Raw genomic sequence first — 15,515 nt, 5'->3', positions numbered from 1 at the left:
ACACCACCCTGACCGTACTGTAAATGATGATAGCACACCATCCTGACCGTAATGTAAGTGATGATAGCACACCATCCTGACTGTACTGTAAATGATGATAGCACACCATCCTGACTGTACTGTAAATGATGATAGCACACCATCCTGACTGTACTGTAAATGATGATAGCACACCGTCCTGACTGTACTGTAAGTGATGGTAGCACACAGTCCTGACTGTACTGTAAGTGATGGTAGCACACCGTCCCGTCCTGACCGTACTGTAAGTGATGGTAGCAAACTGTCCTGGCTGTACTGTAAGTGATGTTGGCACGCTGTCCTGGCCGTACTGTAAGTGATCTTCCTCAGTCGTTTTGCCACACTGAAACACATTGAGATAGTACCAGTTGCTACATTTCATCACTGAATCCGGACAGGCATGATCCAGGGAGGAAAGACTACATCTGTCTCCGCCAATACCATCTAAATTTGTGAAGTAAAACAGACATACTGACGGACCTCATATCCCTTGGGTAATGTTAATCATTTGCTGGGAATGAGACCGGTTTCAGTGGATATAACATCACTGCATTTCCCATCTATATATGGAAATTAGATTTATTCTAAAGTTTAATTCACACTGAGCAGAACTGTACCTGTGGCCTATACCAATACTCTGTGCATCATACAAGGAGCTGTCTGATCTTGGTTTTAACTGCGATTATCTGTACAAGTTTATGTTATTGTTGCCTGTGTAGACTTGTATTAAATGTTTTCTTGTTGTGTAAAGAAAGACGATATTGAGTATTTCTGAATTCAAATATTTAAGCATATTATTTAATAATTAATCATAAATAAATATATACCTATTCCCTAAATAACGCCAGTGTATTCCTTGGAAGAATCAACCAGTGCTCTGATATTTTAATTCTGCAGGCTTCCAATGTCCTGCAGTTCCTGAAGTGTACAGCTGAGGGTGCTGTTGCACCACTGTAGATAATACACAGACTTGCAGGGCTTGGTAATAGCCCATGAAATAAGTAGGCAGGAGCCAGCAGGCCATGTCTCGTAACCTTTGAGGTATATTAATGTGCCCTCCGAGCATTCCGTGTCTGTCTGGATGAGCTTTGAGCTGTGCAAGGGTGAGAGAGCTGCAAAATGAAGCTTCAAAACTTGATGTTAATGGTGAATCTGGCATAATCTGAAACCCATAAATATTCCAAACATGTTTAGATGAGAAGGTTTCTGTCTGTGTTCAGAGGAGACACCACAGAGTTCAAGCGGAGATGAGAGCGGCTGTGGGAGTGGGGGAACGAGCGGGTGCAGCAAGTGTAGGTGTGGCGGAGATGGTGGCACCTTTACCTGGCGCTGCCAGAGTCACAGTGTTAACACAGCATTGCACATTTAGATTTATAAATCTATCTCCAGGTATCTCACATCGCAGCCCAGTGTGTTCACATCTCTGCAACAGCAAGTACTATCTGGAATGGGCTCCACTTTGTCCATCGTCCATCCCCATAATCCTTTAAACCCCCCCCCCCCCCCCCCCCCCACTACCGCATGCGGCCGCCAGGACAAAAAAAATGGTGTCTGGATTTTTATCCTCCGTTCATTGATAAGTCTATACTTACTTTTATTTTAGACCAGGGGTTCTCAAACTCTGTCCTCAGGACCCAACACAGTTCACATTTTTCAGGTCACCCGACAGGTGCACTCATTACTGACTGACACATTTTCAAGGAGCCACAGGTGGAGCTAATTACTTCACTTGCGATTCTGTGAGGAGACCTGGAAAACCTGCACCGTGTGGGGTAGAGTTGCAGTATCATGATTACAGAAGTAAGCGAGCTATGGTGGAGATAATGTAGGACTAGAACACTTTTATTTATTGATAATACAGCTGCATCATATGTAGAGATGTATGGATGCCTGATGGGTCAGGATGACCAGTATCCTCCAGCATAGTATCTGATTGGACGGCGTGGGTTACATCCTGTTGGTACAGTACACACCGCATTCATTTTTTGATCAGACTGAATTTGGTAAGCGAGTGCCTTCACCACTGAACATCACCGGGGGTTATAAGTGTGGAACAGACACCTGAAAACTGAGTAATTAACGTCGTTATCTCTTAGCAGGACAGTGGTTGCTGCAGCGTAGTCCAAAATTCAAATGGGGAGACACACCAACTGCCACTCCAAATTCTGTCGGGATTTACTGGCAGTTAGTGTGACTTCCCTTTTTTAATCTTGTTCTGTGCTGCAGCCCCACCTCTGCAGCTGCCAATGGTTGTGGACATGACACTTTTGTGATTTCAATTACAGCAGTGGTTTTAGTAGGGGTTCGGTATGAACAAAATACCAACAAGGTCAAAATACCGACATGGTTAAAATATAGACAGGTCAAAAATTAGACACGTTTTTCATATTTTTTGGGTCTGTATGTTGACATAGGTCGACATGAACCCCGTACTTCGGGCTTCACTATTGTATTTCCCCCTCCATGTCCACTGGGGATAGTAAAGTATGTACAAGTCAGTATTTTGACCATGTCGGTATTTTGACCGTCAGGATTTGGTTGTAGGTAAATTGATTGCATCCCCTTAGTAGGGGTTCTTTGAGTCCTTTGAAACCCTCTAGCGCCTTTTCTAAATGTACTTGTGTCTTTGTGTGGTGTCTATAGACTGTATATCTATTCTGATGCATAAACCTCTATCTCTCTATTTACTTATTTATTTAGAGTTTCTTATATAGCGCAGAATATGCCGTTGTGTTTACGATATATATATATATATATATATATATATATATATATATATATAGTATAGCAAGGAAGTGCGGCACTCACAGTATAATGAAGTACACGGAAACAGCAGGTAAGTTTAGCAACGTTTCAACGTCCTTTTATTAGGACATTTTCATCAGGCTCGAAAAATGAACAAACATTACATACCTTTATACACCTCTGTGACAGCTGACTTCTGTCCACGCTGGCCCGCTTCCGGGTCCCACACGTATGACATCATCAGTGAATCGACAAGTGCACCCATCACCAAGACAACGGAACAAAACAAAAAATATATCTACATGACGCATGTGCGAGCGGTACGCAAGAAGCGCAACAAATGGCATTCCAGTATAAATTAAATATATATAAATACTAGGCAATACAATGCATGAATGGCAAAGGTCTGAGATAATGCACAAACACAAACACACATCTGTCACCACTTAAATACAACCGCTGAGCGAAAGATACGCTAATGCGAGTAGCAAAAAATACAACATAACTATTGGAGGCAGCTATGTGTTAGTAATGTGAATGGTGCCAGGGAGATTGCAACAAGACACGGAAAACATCATATCATGACAAGCGATGTATATGTATATATTACTTCCTAGACATGCAACTGATCCCAAGGTGTTCATTGAGGCCATTAGGCGCAATGGTCCCCAAACGGTGAATCCACCTAGTTTCACATTTAAGAAGTTTTAAACCTCTATTACCACCCCGGAGGCTCTGTGGAATGTGATCAATCATACGATATTTCAGCTGAGGGAGCGTATGTTTCATGGCAACAAAGTGTTTGGGAACAGGGAGGTCACACTTGCCACCCGATAATGCCGCTCTAATGGTGGAGCGGTGAGTTGTAATGCGTTCCTTGAAAGATCGCTCAGTCTTGCCTATGTAAGATAGGCCACACGGGCAGATAAGTTGGTACACAACATATCGAGTTTGGCAATTAAGAGTGTGTCTAATGGTGAATTTAGTGCCTTTCTGAGGATGGTAAAAGGCGTTACCCGGGATCATGTTGGCACACACGGTGCATGTACAACGAATGCAGCCGCGGGGTGGGGGTTGGCAAGGTTTACTAAAGTCAGTGATATCAGTTTTAACTAACAAATCCCTTAAATTAGGACCGCGTTGATAACATGACATTAGTCTGGAGGTCGGGATATTAATATCCTTGTCACTAGTGACGATTGGCCACAATTTTTTAGAAATAGTGTTAACCGTGGTACTTTCAAGGGTGTACTTGGTAACCCAGGGAATGATGGTGGGTGCCTCAGATACCAGTTTGGGGGTCAAGAGATCTGCACGAGTGACCAAAGATGCCCGATGTTTGGCATCCAATAGGTCACAGTGCCTATATCCCCTAGCAAGGAAACGCTGAATAAGGGCCTCAATTTGTGCGTCAGAGTCTACAGGGTCTGATACGATGCGTTTGATACGCACCATTTGTGAATAAGGGAGACCCTTAACTAAGCTACGTGGGTGGCAACTCGTACCATGCAGTAAGTTGTTGCGGTCCGTTTCCTTTTGAAATAAGTTGGTGGAAATTTTACCGTCAGTCACAGAGATCGTTACATCAAGGAAGTTGATGCTGTGTTGGTCACTGGTCATGGTCAATTTCACAGGGCTCGGGGACTCATTATGGGCTTCAACCAATGTAGTGAGTTCGGAAATGGGGCCGGACCAAATCAACAGCAGGTCATCAATAAACCTACGATAACATACAATTTTAGCAGAAACAAGTGGATTACTAAAAAATAATGACTGCTCGATGGAAAACATATAGATGTTAGCATAAGCCGGAGCGGCGTTAGATCCCATCGAGCAGCCATTGGTCTGCAACCAGAATTTCCCATCATGCACCAATGGTGCGTATCAAACGCATCGTATCAGACCCTGTAGACTCTGACGCACAAATTGAGGCCCTTATTCAGCGTTTCCTTGCTAGGGGATATAGGCACTGTGACCTATTGGATGCCAAACATCGGGCATCTTTGGTCACTCGTGCAGATCTCTTGACCCCCAAACTGGTATCTGAGGCACCCACCATCATTCCCTGGGTTACCAAGTACACCCTTGAAAGTACCACGGTTAACACTATTTCTAAAAAATTGTGGCCAATCGTCACTAGTGACAAGGATATTAATATCCCGACCTCCAGACTAATGTCATGTTATCAACGCGGTCCTAATTTAAGGGATTTGTTAGTTAAAACTGATATCACTGACTTTAGTAAACCTTGCCAACCCCCACCCCGCGGCTGCATTCGTTGTACATGCACCGTGTGTGCCAACATGATCCCGGGTAACGCCTTTTACCTTTCTCAGAAAGGCACTAAATTCACCATTAGACACACTCTTAATTGCCAAACTCGATATGTTGTGTACCAACTTATCTGCCCGTGTGGCCTATCTTACATAGGCAAGACTGAGCGATCTTTCAAGGAACGCATTACAACTCACCGCTCCACCATTAGAGCGGCATTATCGGGTGGCAAGTGTGACCTCCCTGTTCCCAAACACTTTGTTGCCATGAAACATACGCTCCCTCAGCTGAAATATCGTATGATTGATCACATTCCACAGAGCCTCCGGGGTGGTAATAGAGGTTTAAAACTTCTTAAATGTGAAACTAGGTGGATTCACCGTTTGGGGACCATTGCGCCTAATGGCCTCAATGAACACCTTGGGATCAGTTGCATGTCTAGGAAGTAATATATACATATACATCGCTTGTCATGATATGATGTTTTCCGTGTCTTGTTGCAATCTCCCTGGCACCATTCACATTTCTAACACATAGCTGCCTCCAATAGTTATGTTGTATTTTTTGCTACTCGCATTAGCGTATCTTTCGCTCAGCGGTTGTATTTAAGTGGTGACAGATGTGTGTTTGTGTTTGTGCATTATCTCAGACCTTTGCCATTCATGCATTGTATTGCCTAGTATTTATATATATTTAATTTATACTGGAATGCCATTTGTTGCGCTTCTTGCGTACCGCTCGCACATGCGTCATGTAGATATATTTTTTGTTTTGTTCCGTTGTCTTGGTGATGGGTGCACTTGTCGATTCACTGATGATGTCATACGTGTGGGACCCGGAAGCGGGCCAGCGTGGACAGAAGTCAGCTGTCACAGAGGTGTATAAAGGTATGTAATGTTTGTTCATTTTTCGAGCCTGATGAAAATGTCCTAATAAAAGGACGTTGAAACGTTGCTAAACTTACCTGCTGTTTCCGTGTACTTCATTATACTGTGAGTGCCGCACTTCCTTGCTATACTACATCATTCCTGGTGAAGGCACCCAGTGCATTGCTTAAAGCGTTGGAGCTGTGGACGTGCCGGCCACCTGTCCGGATATATATATATATATATATATATGTGTTACTCCGGGACTCAAATAAAAAAACGTGGCTTTGCTTTAATCGACGGCATTTCAGGCTTACGCCCGTCTTCAGGATACACAAGTGCCATATATATATATAGATAAATATGCGTGTGTGCAAGTGTGAAGCCCGCCAGTATATTAATTACGTATTTGTGTGACATTCCGTCTCCAGCTGACTCTGCTCCTATTTTGCTGCAATTTCCCATTAAGTGCCATATAAATCCATAAACGTGGGACCATTAGGATCGCTCTCTATATCAGGGGTAGGAGGACGACCCTCCTCTGCTATAAATCTCTCCTGCGCTCTGAGCCCGGCTCCTGGATCTGTCCCCTGGATACAGACGTTTAGCAGAATTGCAGCTTACATCTTGGATATAATTGTACAGTAAATGAAGAGGGCGAGGGGTGTCCGGTACGCCAGTGGGCCCTCTCTCCGCATGGGGTGTCACTGTGACTCCGTGTCCATGTTTAGTTCTGTACTAAATAAATGTCATCAGCACATCAGTCTAGTTTTGCAAAGAGGCAATGGCTGCTTTTTAACCCCGTCAGGACCATGAGAGGGTTAAACCCCCCCATGTATACCGAAGCCCACCTTCTACAATATGAGAACCCCATGCAGACATGGCTCCGGTCCCCCCTTTGTGGGGGTATGGCTTTCCCCCCCAAGAGGATTGTGCTCTCTCCTCTTGATATGCTGTGGGTGACTTTGTCCCATTCTGAAGGTAACAGCTTATTACAAGCGCATTTAAATCCCCCCATTAATAGGAGCAATTAAAGAATAGCTCTATTTCCAGCAAATTAACAACCCGGAGAGGTAATTGCGACATAAATGAAGATAAATTTGTTTTAATGTTGCGGGAAAGGGAGGGAGGCCAGGGGAGAGTGTCAGGTTTTGGGAGGGGGGGATGTTTTATGGCTAATGTAGGATTCATTGTTCTGGCCGAGGAGCTCAAGGGGCAATGGGGGTTGGGGTACTGTGGTCTAAAAACTATTAGGGTTTAATATCACCATTAAAGGTGCAGTCCCATTTCAGAAGGACCTTTTCTGTGCAATACTAATTTGTCCTGTGCGCTGTGGATCTTAATACGGCAGTAGGTGTCTGTTATAGACCGGTCTCTTGAAGGAATGCTATCTTTGATTTTATTGTAGCAGTGTTAAGGATTTTATTGTTTTGTTGTTTTTGTTTTTTGCAGTGTTTATTTTGTGTTTTTTTATGTTTTACATCCTCTGAAACACAAATACGCTTGGCGTCTCTGCCATCATAACTCCACCTTAGAACGGAGGGCATTGACTTATGGGTAACTTGCAGGATCTAGTAGTTCCGAAAAGTAAATCAGGGCCAGTTTAGTGTAATGATTGCCAGCAGGTAACAATAATTACATTTATATCTTTATTTTGCAATGACGGAAGTTTAAAACAAAAAAAAACTTTTAGAGAAAACCTTCTGCAGCAATGTAACAGTGAGCCACGATTTCCACGTCCACGTGTACTGTCACGTAGCATTCTGCACAGTTAGCAGTGTGTAGAAGTGCAGTGTGGGATTTGCCATCGATGGCAAAAGTGCAACTGACCATTGATGGTGTAAAACTATGCAATGGATGACCATCGATAGTTTTACATATCAATGGTCAACCAAAACATGTGGGTGGGGCTTCACAGATGTCGAGGGCGGAGCTACACTCAGTGTCCCAGCACTTTGGAAAAAAAACAGCAGCAAAACATCGGATTTGCTTTGCCATCGATGGAGGGAAAACATCTGGTTCTCCCCCATCAATGGCAAAAGTATTCGACATCGGCCATAAACCATCGATGATTTAAAATCATCGATGATTGATGGCCATCCCTACTGCCTAGCACACAGGGGCTATTCCATCAGTACATACAGCACAGGCATTCTACAGTGATACCGGTTGTAGCTTGCCCACCAGATCCCAGGAGGAGCGTTTGTGTTACCTGCCTGATCCTGGTGTAGAGCGGCCTTCTGGGCTGTATATAATTCAGGCACATCGTTATTTGTAACATCCTAACAACGACCCATCCGCTGGTGCTGGTAGTACGCTCTTCTCTCTTTGGGCCATCACCTTGTGTCTCCGATTTTCCCCCGCTCTCTACTCACCACTTTCTCATTGCCTCCTTGTCTCCAGTGGCCCAGAAGATCGTAGCGACTCGGAAGAAGCAGCAGCTGTCCATCGGTCCCTGCAAGTCTCTGCCAAACTCCCCCAGCCACACATCGGTCTGCTCCGCTCAGGTGTCCGCCGTACATATCAGCCAGGTAAGAGCAGCTGCTCGTTAAGAAGTATTAGTGGGATGCTGCTCACCTTGCTATAGTATATGGTGGGATACGTGTCTCTTACATGACCTGCGGATCTAGATGCGGTGGATCTACAAGTCCCAGTTAGCCTCAAGCTTCTAGGGCTCGGTCTTGGGGTTCTACAGCTGTCCTAATTTATCCAGGGCTGTCTATTGTTTTTTATTATTATGTCTATTATTATGTTTGTTTGATTATTATTGTTATTATGTTAATTATTATTATTATTAAAAATGTTCTAGGTTACCATGTATGGCCAGCAGCACCATGCAGAGGGCAACAATTACAAGATAACACAGTACAATACAGTATACAATGCACAATAACACTACAATTCTTTACACTGCTACAAAGTGGCACAATGAAAATTTTTTTTTTTAAACCGGTAACCAAAGGCTTGGGCACAACTAACCGGTATAGATTTCTGGGGCAGAGAGTCCAAGGAGGATCTGGCGAATGTGGCAAGGAGCAGTAGATGAGGAGACAGGAGGGAGGAGGGCCCTGCTCATAGGAGCCAACATACTATAGATGTGGGAGAGACCCAAATGGGAGACACAGGGCAACTGAGGGCAGGAAGCAAGAGTAGGAAAGGGGGTGAGAGGCAGACTACACAGGGACATGGGGGTGAGAGGCAGACTACACGGGGACATGGGGGTGAGAGGTAAACTACACGGGGACATGGGGGTGAGAGGTAAACTACACGGGGACATGGGGGTGAGAGGCAGACTACACGGGGACATGGGGGTGAGAGGTAAACTACACGGTGACATGGGGGTGAGAGGTAAACTACACGGGGACATGGGGGTGATAGGTAAACTACACGTGGACATGGGGGTGAGAAGTAAAGTACATGGGGACATGGGGGTGAGAGGTAAACTACACGGGGACATGGGGGTGAGACGTAAACTACACGGGGACATGGGGGTGAGAGGTAAACTACACGGGGACATGGGGGTGAGAGGTAAACTACACGGGGACATGGGGGTGAGAGGTAAACTACACGGGGACATGGGGGTGAGAGGCAGACTACACGGGGACATGGGGGTGAGAGGCAGACTACACGGGGACATGGGGGTGAGAGGCAGACTACACGGGGACATGGGTGTGAGAGGTAAACTACACGGGGTCATGGGGGTGAGAGGTAAACTACACGGGGACATGGGTGTGAGAGGTAAACTACACGGGGTCATGGGGGTGAGAGGTAAACTACACGGGGACATGGGGGTGATAGGTAAACTACACGTGGACATGGGGGTGAGAAGTAAAGTACATGGGGACATGGGGGTGAGAGGTAAACTACACGGGGACATGGGGGTGAGACGTAAACTACACGGGGACATGGGGGTGAGAGGCAGACTACACGGGGACATGGGGGTGAGAGGTAAACTACACGGGGACATGGGGGTGAGAGGTAAACTACACGGGGACATGGGGGTGAGAGGTAAACTACACGGGGACATGGGGGTGAGAGGTAAACTACACGGGAACATGGGGGTGAGAGGTAAACTACACGGGGACATGGGTGTGAGAGGTAAACTACACGGGGTCATGGGGGTGAGAGGTAAACTACACGGGGACATGGGGGTGATAGGTAAACTACACGTGGACATGGGGGTGAGAAGTAAAGTACATGGGGACATGGGGGTGAGAGGTAAACTACACGGGGACATGGGGGTGAGACGTAAACTACACGGGGACATGGGGGTGAGAGGTAAACTACACGGGGACATGGGGGTGAGAGGTAAACTACACGGGGACATGGGGGTGAGAGGCAGACTACACGGGGACATAGGGGTGAGAGGCAGACTACACGGGGACATGGGGGTGAAAGGTAAACTACACGGGGACATGGGGGTGAGAGGTAATCTACACGGGGAAATGGGGGTGAGAGGTAAACTACACGGGAACATGGAGGTGAGAGGAAAACTACACGGGAACATGGGGGTGAGAGGTAAACTTACATGGGGACATGGGGGTGAGAGGTAAACTACATGGGAAGATGGGGGTGATAGGTAAACTACACGGGGTCATGGGGGTGAGAGGTAAACTACACAGGGTCATGGGGGTGAGAGGTAAACTACACGGGGACATGGGGGTGAGGTAAACTACACGGGAACATGGGGGAGAGAGGTAGACTACACGGGAACATGGGGGTGAGAGGTAAACTACATGGGGACATGGGGGTGAGAGGTAAACTACACGGGAACATGGGGGTGAGAGGTAAAGTACACGGGGACATGGGGGTGAGGTAAACTACACGGGAACATGGGGGAGAGAGGTAGACTACACGGGAACATGGGGGTGAGAGGTAAACTACATGGGGACATGGGGGTGAGAGGTAAACTACACGGGGACATGGGGGTGAGAGGTAAAGTACACGGGGACATGGGGGTGAGGTAAACTACACGGGAACATGGGGGTGAGACGTAAACTACACGGGAACATGGGGGTGAGAGGTAGACTACACGGGAACATGGGGGTGAGAGGTAAACTACATGGGGACATGGGTAAGTGGTGGATACAGACGTGTTTCTTGTATGTACAGCATGTTTTCTGTCTACACAGACCAGTAATGGAGGAGGCAGCCTCAGTGACTATTCCTCGTCGGTCCCCTCCACTCCCAGCACTAGCCAGAAGGAGCTGAGGATTGACGTTCCGCCCACAGCCAGTACCCCCACGCCGGTGCGGAAACAGTCCAAACGGCGGTCCAACCTGTTCACGGTGAGTGGTTCTTATCCCTCTTGTCGCTGCAGACTGAGGACTCTGCAAGTCATACAGTCGGGGTAACTGTAGCTGCGCCATTCTTAAAAGTGCACCCGTCTCTTATACCCAGTAGATGCAGACTTAACTTTGGCTGACCAAATCAAAATCCGTAACCTAGACATAATGCCGATGGAACAGCCGACACCATGCACAGTTTGTTAAGCATACACACTCACCAATCAGCTGTTTGACTTGTCTGTATGAATTTGCTAGCACAATGGAGATGTCTGTGTATTGTCCATCGGCTGTACTGCAGGGCCGACGGGATATGTCTGCGAATTACGTCGTTCAGATATATTGAGTGTACACACCAACCACAATACATATTGTCATTTGGACGAATGCTATATTCTTGCACGTACTTATCTCTGCCACCAGGTGGCAGCATGAATCAAGAGACTTTTTCCCGATGACTCGGGAAATGCAGAGACGGATTCTGTAGGAAGCCAATCTATTCTTTTCTACGGATCCCTCTCATAAAACAAGACGAGATTCAGCAAGAATGAAAGAATCGCTTTTATAGACCAGACACTGTTGTATATTGTTTCACCCTTTGTAAATACCCCACACATGGGTTTGTAGAGATTGTGTCCCATTGTGGCCGTATCACAGTCCTCGCTTCCTAATTACAAGAAACAAACCGCAATACCTTTTGTGTGTGTCGAGGAGACCCTGCAGCGCCGGCGTCAGTAAGCTGCTGACAATGCAGACAGATGCGTCCTGCAATCTGCATTGTAGTATAAATGTTACATGTGTAGATAAAGAGTTAAGTCATTTTGTGTGGCTGGGGCATGCTGCGGAGTTCCCCAGCGGTTGGTATGGTATGAGTAATGTTGCTGGACAAAGTAATGGAGTGTAGCTGTCAGGGTTAGTTACTCTAGAGTGAGAGATGTACCACTACTTCCTCGTACTATAAATCTCCTTCTCTCTGACTACACATCGCTATTATCTGTAAGTGAGTTAATCACAAGGCCACGTCTCGCCTATATCACTGTTACGCTACCTGCTGCACAGAACCCCAGACTAGTACAACTGCGGGTTTCCCAGGTCTTCGGTACCACGCAGCTGCCGATTCTTCTTTTTTTTATTTTTTTTATATTCAGCCAGAACTTGGTCATTGCAGCTTATTGGGGGACTGCTGTGTCTTACCCCGTTTTTTTTAATCCAAAGCTTGTCCAAGACAGGTTACTGGTATGTCCAAAGTGTTGCCCTCCAGCTGTTGTGAAACTACACATCCCAGCATGCCTTGCCATAGTGTTAGCCTTCCCTAATAGCAAAACTGTGGCAAGTCATGATGGGACTTGTAGTTTCACGACAGCTGCAGGGCCATCGTTTGGCCATGCCTGGTCTAAATCATTAGGAATAAACAGGATTACCCTGAGTAGGTGAGGCTGTTAGCGATTATCTATAGTCTGTTGGCATTAGATCCTAGTGAAATGATAGGCTGCCTTCGTTAAAACATGGGCTCCGCCCACAAAATGTCTGCTTTTAGGCAGTTAAGGTGACGGGTGCACTTTTTGTTAGAATGATGAGTTATTTTGTAACATGAATGTTTTGCATATCTCGGCATAAATTACTGTGCTGGGAGTGAATAGACCCATATTGTTCCTTTGCCTCAATCCCAAGTTAAATTAGGGGTAATAACTTTCCAAGTATATTTGTTGTATGCTGGTAATATTTGGGTTTGCCTTGTAAATGATTGCTGCTAGAACGTCCTAGATCGTCCCCCATCCGCACCTCTGGCACGCCCGGACCTTTTATTTATGTCCCCTAGTCTTTTCATATCATGTGATGAAAGGGGATAGGCCCCCGCTAGAGGGGGGTATAGGTGTGTAGTTCTACCGACAGTTGTCCCATTAGGAAATCACGCCCCTCTATTGTAAAATAGATTATACTCTCCGCTTCTAATATTTGATGAGTCCTATGGCTTCTACCGCAGTGACGTACCCGAAGGTCTGTCCCCAAGCAATTTGTTGCATGTCGCTTTGTTACAGGATTCGGTCAAAATGTCGACGGCGGCATCCCAACAGGAAGTACTGGGGTTAGTGTTAGGTTAGACGGTGTGAAGGAAGGGGGGTTATTAGCTGTGGTTAGGATTAAGCCGCAGGGGATGGTTAGGACTAGGCTGGGGGGGGGGGGGGTTTAGGGTAGGCTGTTGTGGGGGTTAGGCTGCAGGGAGGGAGAAGCAGTTTGGTTTAGGCTGTGGGGGGAGCAGTTAGGGTTAGGCTGCAGGGTCAGTTATAAATAAGTTTTGGGGGTGGTTAGGGTGAGACTGTGAGTTAGTGTTAGGGTCTGGAAGGGGGCAGGTACTGGTGAGGTAGTTAGGGTCTGGAAGGGGGCAGGTACTGGTGAGTTAGAGTTAGGGTCTGGAAGGGGGCAGGTACTGGTGAGTTAGAGTTAGGGTCTGGAAGGGGGCAGGTACTGGTGAGTTAGGATCTGGAAGGGGGCAGGTACTGGTGAGTTAGGGTCTGGAAGGGGGCAGGTACTGGTGAGTTAGGGTCTGGAAGGGGGCAGGTACTGGTGAGGTAGTTAGGGTCTGGAAGGGGGCAGGTACTGGTGAGTTAGAGTTAGGGTCTGGAAGGGGGCAGGTACTAGTGAGGTAGATAGGGTCTGGAAGGGGGCAGGTACTGGTGAGTTAGAGTTAGGGTCTGGAAGGGGGCAGGTACTGGTGAGTTAGAGTTAGGGTCTGGAAGGGGGCAGGTACTGGTTAGGTAGTTAGGGTCTGGAAGGGGGCAGGTACTGGTGAGTTAGGATCTGGAAGGGGGCAGTTACTGGTGAGGTAGTTAGGGTCTGGAAGGGGGCATGTACTGGTGAGTTAGTGTTAGGGTCTGGAAGGGGGCAGGTACTGGTGAGGTAGTTAGGGTCTGGAGGGGGGCCGGTACTGGTGAGTATGAGTTAGGATCTGGAAGGGGCAGTTACTGGTGAGTTAGAGTTAGGATCTGGAAGGGGGCAGGTACTGGTGAGTTAGGATCTGGAAGGGGGCAGGTACTGGTGAGTTAGGGTCTGGAAGGGGGCAGGTACTGGTGAGTTAGGGTCTGGAAGGGGGCAGGTACTGGTGAGTTAGGATCTGGAAGGGGGCAGGTACTGGTGAGTTAGGGTCTGGAAGGGGGCAGGTACTGGTGAGTTAGGGTCTGGAAGGGGGCAGGTACTGGTGAGGTAGTTAGGGTCTGGAAGGGGGCAGGTACTGGTGAGTTAGAGTTAGGGTCTGGAAGGGGGCAGGTACTGGTGAGTTAGAGTTAGGGTCTGGAAGGGGGCAGGTACTGGTGAGGTAGTTAGGGTCTGGAAGGGGGCAGGTACTGGTGAGTTAGGATCTGGAAGGGGGCAGGTACTGGTGAGTTAGGGTCTGGAAGGGGGTAGGTACTGGTGAGGTAGTTAGGGTCTGGAAGGGGGCAGGTACTGGTGAGTTAGGATCTGGAAGGGGGCAGGTACTGGTGAGGTAGTTAGGGTCTGGAAGGGGGCAGGTACTGGTGAGTTAGAGTTAGGATCTGGAAGGGGGCAGGTACTGGTGAGGTAGTTAGGGTCTGGAAGGGGGCAGGTACTGGTGAGGTAGTTAGGGTCTGGAGGGGGGCCGGTACTGGTGAGTATGAGTTAGGATCTGGAAGGGGGCAGGTACTGGTGAGTTAGGATCTGGAAGGGGGCAGGTACTGGTGAGTTAGGATCTGGAAGGGGGCAGGTACTGGTGACGTAGTTAGTGTCTGGAAGGGGGCAGGTACTGGTGAGTTAGAGTTAGGGTCTGGAAGGGGGCAGGTACTGGTGAGTTAGAGTTAGGGTCTGGAAGGGGGCAGGTACTGGTGAGGTAGTTAGGGTCTGGAGGGGGGCCGGTACTGGTGAGTATGAGTTAGGATCTGGAAGGGGCAGTTACTGGTGAGTTAGAGTTAGGATCTGGAAGGGGGCAGGTACTGGTGAGTTAGGATCTGGAAGGGGGCAGGTACTGGTGAGTTAGAGTTAGGATCTGGAAGGGGGCAGGTACTGGTGAGTTAGAGTTAGGATCTGGAAGGGGGCAGGTACTGGTGAGTTAGAGTTAGATCTGGAAGGGGGCAGGTACTGGTGAGGTAGTTAGGGTCTGGAAGGGGGCAGGTACTGGTGAGTTAGGGTCTGGAAGGGGGCAGGTACTGGTGAGTTAGGGTCTGGAGGGGGGCAGGTACTGGTGAGTGAGAGAGAGGATCTGGAAGGGGGCAGGTACTGGTGAGTTAGAGTTAGGATCTGGAAGGGGGCAGATACTGGTGAGTTAGAGTTAGGATCTGGAAGGGGGCAGATACTGGTGAGTTAGAGTTACAATACT

At 47.4% G+C, this 15,515-nt stretch overlaps 1 protein-coding gene across 9 annotated transcripts in view; it reads left to right on the top strand.

The window, feature by feature from the left end:
* The window catches only part of AGAP1 (ArfGAP with GTPase domain, ankyrin repeat and PH domain 1), a 346,471-nt gene that overhangs the window by 215,033 nt on the left and 115,923 nt on the right, over positions 1-15,515 (top strand). For all 9 annotated transcript variants that reach the window (XM_083154566.1, XM_083154565.1, XM_083154567.1 and 6 more), the window contains 2 exons: positions 8,307-8,434; positions 11,036-11,191. In XM_083154566.1, the coding sequence (XP_083010692.1) occupies positions 8,307-8,434; positions 11,036-11,191 (284 nt within the window). The remainder of the gene's footprint in view (positions 1-8,306; positions 8,435-11,035; positions 11,192-15,515) is intronic.

Source organism: Crinia signifera, chromosome 7 (genome assembly GCF_055691185.1).
Source record: "Crinia signifera chromosome 7, ASM5569118v1, whole genome shotgun sequence".
In the NCBI taxonomy this organism is placed as follows: domain Eukaryota; kingdom Metazoa; phylum Chordata; class Amphibia; order Anura; family Myobatrachidae; genus Crinia; species Crinia signifera.
This window is presented reverse-complemented; position numbering and strand designations above follow the sequence as displayed.